The sequence below is a fragment of the Semicossyphus pulcher genome, unplaced genomic scaffold (assembly GCF_022749685.1).
Source record: "Semicossyphus pulcher isolate SPU_LCO1_2020_fin unplaced genomic scaffold, fSemPul1.0.p SCAF_22, whole genome shotgun sequence".
NCBI lineage: Eukaryota > Metazoa > Chordata > Actinopteri > Labriformes > Labridae > Semicossyphus > Semicossyphus pulcher.
This window is the reverse complement of record NW_027211696.1, coordinates 2,172,555-2,179,339: the sequence shown is the minus strand read 5'-3', so window position 1 is coordinate 2,179,339 and position 6,785 is coordinate 2,172,555. Positions and strand designations below refer to the sequence as shown.

At 40.8% G+C, this 6,785-nt stretch overlaps 1 protein-coding gene across 6 annotated transcripts; it reads right to left on the bottom strand.

Annotated features, from left to right (window-relative positions):
- Nucleotides 1–205: 205 nt before the first annotated feature.
- On the bottom strand, nt 206–5,057 carry LOC138602454 (uncharacterized). Of its 6 annotated transcripts, none has more exons than XM_069673935.1 (13): nt 4,731–5,057; nt 4,255–4,356; nt 3,878–3,971; nt 3,700–3,759; nt 3,445–3,590; nt 3,150–3,359; nt 2,113–3,007; nt 1,875–1,955; nt 1,652–1,763; nt 1,336–1,529; nt 1,032–1,196; nt 694–938; nt 206–428 (listed from the first exon to the last, which is right to left on the bottom strand). In XM_069673935.1, exons 8-13 carry the CDS (start codon nt 1,907–1,909, stop codon nt 406–408), a joined length of 774 nt encoding a protein of 257 aa, XP_069530036.1. In that variant the 5' UTR covers nt 1,910–1,955; nt 2,113–3,007; nt 3,150–3,359; nt 3,445–3,590; nt 3,700–3,759; nt 3,878–3,971; nt 4,255–4,356; nt 4,731–5,057; the 3' UTR covers nt 206–405. The 6 variants fall into 6 exon arrangements, with proteins under 6 accessions (XP_069530036.1, XP_069530030.1, XP_069530031.1 ...); XM_069673929.1 differs by having other exon boundaries at nt 2,129–3,007; XM_069673930.1 differs by having other exon boundaries at nt 2,129–3,007; nt 3,150–3,354.
- Nucleotides 5,058–6,785: the final 1,728 nt, after the last annotated feature.

Genomic DNA, 6,785 nt, shown 5'->3' with positions numbered 1-6,785 from the left:
TACTGTTTACATATTATTCCTGTAAAATTTGCACAAAGGTGTACAGTCTGTACAGTCCAAAGTTCAGTTTTTTTATTGTCATTTATATTTTGTCATGTTTGAATAAAAATTAGAAAATGATAAATGCCTTTCCTTTACTATTTCAGCATAAACAAGCTATTACATTTCTCACCTCCTTACATTCTAAATGAATAATGACAACGAATGTGGTATAACACTTTTTATTGTTTTATTTAAAAAAAAATACAAAATAGACCTAACAGAAATACTTCTTTACACAAGTATCTGTACTTTTGCCACCGCTGAGTATCATAAACAATCTGTATTTAGACATAAGAAAAGGCGTGTCCAGGTATGGCTGACAGGTCAGACTTTGCATGAGGCGTCATTGTCAGCTGTAGCGATCTAGTTCTTTGGCAGTGATTTACCTTTAGGAAGAATATCACAATAACACATCTGACAATAATTACTGCATTTCAGAGACACACAATGAATGACAACACTTACAACTTTGTTTCCATTTCACTCAGTAACAAACATTTATGACAGTTTTCTAAGTGGTTTATCCATGGCTTTATTTAGATAACTATTTTAGATCATCATCAAGTTATGATATGGATTTTTTAAATTACCTTTTGCACATATTTATGTTAGCACTTCACGATCAAGCTACAATATTGTAAGAAAACTCACCTAGCCCTCTGCTGAGTTGACTCTGCAAAAGCTCCTGTGTTGATGGGGCCGGAACACCTGACAGAACCCCATGTTGAAGGGTATTGTCAGGCCTCTTTCTTGCGGTCCGTGGCAAACCCCCAGTAACGGATAACCTGCGCCGCAGAATCGCACTTTCGAGGTCCACAATGTAACTGTAGTCCTTTTCCACCTTTAGTGTGTAAAGGCTCCACTTCCTGGACTTTTTATTGTGCACCTTGTCGTATCTGCCATAAGAGAAAAGATTATAAGCTTAGTGATACATTCATATTACCTTACAATGTACAGTATTTCGTTTTTCCACATAAAATTAAACATACTGAATAGAACCATCAGCCCTTCTCTTGGCTGGTCTGTCAACATTGTGGTTGTAGTCCAGGCCAGCCAGCATGACTCGAGCAGCGTACATGGGCGGCGAAAAGCAGAAGTGTTTGCTGGCATACATTAGAATGTGATTGTGGAAGGACTCCAACTCTGCAGTTGACCTGAGAGCACAGAGGAAAGATACAATTGCTTTATACTCTGGTAATACAAATAAAGACATAGCAGGACAAATCCCGAAGTACAGTGAAATATTTGCATAGGGGAAAACAGTAAGTTGAACATAGACCTATGCTGACATACCTAAAATGTAGATATTTGTGTACGCTCTTTAGCCAGCGTGCATCAAGAACTACTTCTGTCAGTCTCTGGTGTGCCACAGAACCCTTCTGAATCCACTCCTTCTCTCTGTCCTCCACCAAGGGACCATGCTGACAGGCACCAAGGGCCCACACATGTTCTCCTGTCACATGGTGAAGTAGTCCAGCCCACCTGTCCTATGGAAAAAAAATGACACGTATTGTGAATAATATGGTCAATAACAATAGAAGCCAATTTTGTCCAATAACTATTCAGCAATAGAGTCTGGCCTAGATAGATGAATTTCAATAATACTTACAAAGAAGTCTTCATATGTATCTGCAGTCTTGCAGCAATACCAGAAGTGGTTGCAGATATCCTTACTCCACATCTGAATGATGGTGCATCCCCTTTGCTTTCTTGCCTTGACACTGTAGCAAATACATTTGTGGGATTTCAAATAGGTTTACGAGAAGAGAATTGATGTAGATGATTTTTTTTAAATCCAGCTATATCTATCTACAGAGAGATCATGAACTTACTGCATGAATTCTTTTCCCCAAACTTTTGGACCCATGCCACATGTCCAGCGTGTGTTGGAACTTTATATTTCCCTTTGTTGTCTGCAGGACAAAAAAGACATAGAGTATATATGCTAAGTCATAATCCAAATCATTGTCCATTCATAATAATGTAAGTGATGATTGTGGCATAGGACTCTATGCACAGAGTTGGATTGCTGAAACAATCTCCTACAGCAAAATATAATAATAAACTTACTGAAGAGGGCTGATACCTGTGAATGAGCATCTGTGCAGAATTCCTCAATGTTGAGTTCTTCACGTAGTGTCTCAAATGCTCGCATGAAGCCCTCCTTCTCCAGGATGACAGAATTCCGCATGGTCTCACGCTTGTCGATGTTGACCATGCAGATTATCTTTTTGGATTCATTGTCCATGGCAGTATAGGTTCAATACTGCACACAGAATCCAGGACTGTCCATGCGAGCATCTCCTTTGAAAATAAATTAGAACAGAAATAGAGAAAATGTTATAAGAACATTGTTCCAAATTTGTCATTTTATGCTGATCCAACTGCATGAAAAACCACTGTGCAATATGTCTGTCCAGTACTTCATATCTTACAAATAAAATCCTCAGATAAAATATTATATACTTTATCCTACTCTTTTATGTCTACACTCTTTTACCTTTTTAACTTAACTTTTTAGTTTTTGGTCTTAGTATCAATATGCATCTGCCTTGCCAATACCATCTCTTGGGAATAAATACATTAAGATTATATGGTGCTTAATATGAAGAATGCATGTGCGCTTGTGTGTGTGTGTGTGTGTGTGTGTGCACGCTTGCGTGTGTGTCTCTAACTCATCCAGGGCTACAACAGGCCCTTTTGACTTGAGCTGGGTGATGACTGTGGCTTTCTTCTCATCCCAGAACTCCTTTATAGTGTCCACACAGTAGGAGTCCTGGATCCTAAAGAATGTCAACCTCTCTACCATCCCCATCTTCATAAACTTGAACAGTAGTGAGATCTTGGCGTAGATGTTGCCTGACAGCAGGATATTACTGGAAAGCATGAAGTCTCCAAATAGCATCCCATATTTCAACATGGGCTGGGAATCCCACTTCCAAACAGTGTGACCACGAGGACACATCTGGAAAAAAGCAGGTGGAGAAAGACAGCACATTATAGTAACTACAATGACTTATACAAATTTTTTTTAACATCCTCCCCCCTACAGCACTTATGTTATAAGCTTTTCCATTTGTGTATGGTCCAGGTGCCCGGCACTCTACCTTCCTGTTTGGGTCCTTGGCAGAACACACGCTGACAGGGAGAAGGAGATACTCGGCAAGCTGCTTCAGGCTGACATGATATGCAATAGATGCAGGATGGCCAATTATGTCATCCTCAACCATTACTTTTCCGCATCATGCACAGTGTCCTCCATGCTGGTTTTTTGAAGTGATTCCAAGCAAACTGGAGTCTTCAGAGCACCGCCTGTCCTGTTGTAATAAGAACAGCTCTGAGAAATAAAAAACAAAACACAATAACTCGACTGTAAGTGGAGCCAGAGGGTATTGAACCTACCTAACACAAATACGAGGCATAAATCTGCATCGTCACTGTCATCATCATCTGAGTCCACTTCCCTGGTTAAATCTTATTCTAATGATGACACAGACTGTGTGTCCATATCAGGATTCCAGGTGTAGTCTTCATCTTCCCAGTCAATGCTATAGAAAAAGGAAATTCAGAGAAAATAATATAATAATTCACAAAATGAATAACATTTTCCACAAACAGAAAAGTAAAAACATCTCTGCGCTCCACACAGCAACTTACATGGAGTTTCGAATGTCATTAAATTCATCTGCATCAACGTTTAGGTCCAGTGATGACATGCTAAAAAGACAGAAAAACACATTATATTACATCACCACATGTCGCTGAAATAATGCACAGACCATGAATTTACTCTAAATCTTATTCGGGAAATAATTGGACAAAATCATTTTACTACCTTAACAAACCTTGCATCCAATTGCTGGAGACCTGTCTCCTCTGGGCAGCTAATGTTTAACTCCTGAACCCTAGCTACTGAGAAGTCATCATCTCTGTGAAGTAGGGCGGAACGATATATCAGATATACAAGTACATATACACACTGCACACTCACTGACATTTACCCACTGTCTGCATGTAGATTTGGAACAGATATCACTGATAATACATTGTATGTGCAATAATATTTTTTTCTTAAGTATCTGTCAAGGAGCACTTTGATGCACATAAAATAAACAAGCTAGATATGAAAGATAGATGTTTAAACATGGATATATCCCACCAAAGACGACGGTGGTCAAATCCATGTTCATAGCAACAGCAAGTTAAACTCACCGGTCGAAAAGAGACTCAGAAACAATAGTTGAAACAGGTGGGGGAGGGGGTCTCATCAATCTGTGTTTCAAAGGCGTGTAAGTTGATGGATCCCTTTCATGGCTACAAAAACATAAATATGCTACATCACCACAGTTGGAAAACGTCCCGTTCAAAGCCGATATATCAACGTCATTTTGTCACAAGTATAATGCAGACACTGGCGACTATGGCTGTGCAAGATGATCAAAATGTCATATCCTATAACCTCTTCAATACAAGCGCCCCTTAATCAGGGGCCAGCATGAGATGCGTCGAGTAAAAAAGCTCAATGCGCCGTGCAGGAAGCACAGATCCTGTAAGTTAGATAAGCAGTATGTACCGACGACCGGCTTACACCGACAGAGAAGCTAATATTAGCATTGGGCTAATACGAGCTACAAAAGTACATATTTCATGAAAATAACAAATCCCCCCGAAGCAAAACAAATAGTTACCTGTCCAACAGAAAGACAGTAACCTCTGCATCACTTTTCAGGCCCTTCAGATGCCTCAGTTGTCTCCACCGCTCAAAGGCTGCACCGATGTTGACTCTGGTTTGACCTCTAGCTTTATCCAGAGCCTTTTTCGTCGCAGCCTTTTCTGCCTCCGGCTTTCTTTTCTTTGCCTGTTTAGCGGGGCGAGCCGTTACAAGTAATGCTGGAAGTGGTATTTTTGGCTGCATTTTCTCTGCCATTGTACCCTTATGAACTTATTCTCCTGCTAACTTGGTATTTCCACTGAGGAGTGTGCTGAATATTTCCGGCATCGGTGAAACGTGATGAGTGTGCATGCGGGGAGGAGGGAGGGACAGAGGGGGCAGGACGAGACATGAAGGCATCCGATTGGTTCTTTCCACTCGCAACGAAAGGCAGGAATTGGTCAGTGTTTTTATAGGCCTGCAGCTGCCACAGAGGTCTGATTCTTTTTGTTCCTTTTTCTGAATACATAATGTATTGACTACTCTCAGGATGGAAGGACCATTTCACCCAGTATAACAAAAAGTGTTTCTGAACAGGATTACCAACTATAACTTTAAGGCTTCATTGTTTTTATCAGTCTCTGGTGTAGATGTATCAATAAAGCACAATGAATATCTTTCATGATGATATTTCATAAAATCAGAGGGTAAAGCGGAAGTGTTTTACTGGTCTCTCTCTCTCTCTCTCTCCTTGCTTTCATGATCTGCTCACAGAGCTTCTGAATCAAGAGACCTGATTGGTCAGTAGGTGGTGTACAGGTTGATCTCTAATTTTGGACATAACCTGCTCCGGAGCAGGTTAGGTGTTAGCATAAGTTACCATGGTGATATACCCCAGTAAGAAGTGAACCAGCTTCGTAGTACTCAAAACTCTGAGTTAACCCTGAAGTAACCTCGATAACCGCAAATCCTGCTTTGTAGTATACCCCCCTGGTCGGTCCTTTTTTTCAATGTTTACACTTTTATCCATTCCATTTTTACAACACCAAACCTTGAATCTCTTTGGCTTCTTCATCTATATGCCCCACTCTTAGGACTCTCAAGCCCAGAATTTGCAGCCATTCTTGATAGGCAGTGCTGATTTCTTCTTCTTGCCTCTTGCTTTCAGAGTGACTGCACAGAAGTGAATTCAGTCCAATCAAAGTGCATCGTCAGACCACTTGTGCATCGGCACTCCAAAAGCAGCACTTTCCATCATCAGACTGATTCATAGCCAGGAAAAATCTTCTGGCAGCTCACTCAATCAGTTTCTTCTTGTGTGTGTGTTTTTAAAGCGTACATGTGTCTACCAGTGCAAAAAAGAGAGAGAACGAGGGATTCTTAGATAATAAACTACTGTCAACTCCTTTCAGAGACTGTTGCTCCGCTGTGTCTGGATATCACATGCTTCCATATGCATGCAGGTAAGTATATTGGGTTTCATGTTAAGGTTAGACATCTTTCGAGAAAGGAAAATGTTGGGAGTTATCGCCGGAAGTATAGCGAGCATTTTTTCCAACTGCAGTTGCCACACTTCCGTTTCACTTCCTCTTTGTGTCGAGAGTTTTCCAAGAAGGTACGCTTTGTACTCTAATTTTCACTGGACTTTTGCTGCTGTTTTGTTGTCAATGTATTAACGTAAAAGTTACTTTAAAACACATTTAAAGCGTTTTAGAGCTGAAATTTCATGCATAAATCTGCTTATTAGGGGAGAAGTGTGTTGAGATGTGTGCGTGTGGCAGGGCTGCCGTGTAGCTTGTCATGCTTGTACTGTTGAATGGTAAATGTACTTATAGAGCGCTTTTCTAGTCTTTGCGCTGCTTTTACGCTACATATCACATTCACCCATTCATGCACTGATGGCAGAGGCTGCTACGTAAAGTGCCCAACTGTCAATCAGATATCACATTCATACCCGTTAGCTATGCCACCGGGAGCAATTTGGGGTTCAGTGTCTTGCCCAAGGACACTTCGACATGTAGCCTGAGGAGCTGGGGATCGAACTTCCAACCTTCCGATTGAAAGACGACCGACTCTACCACTGAGCCACAGC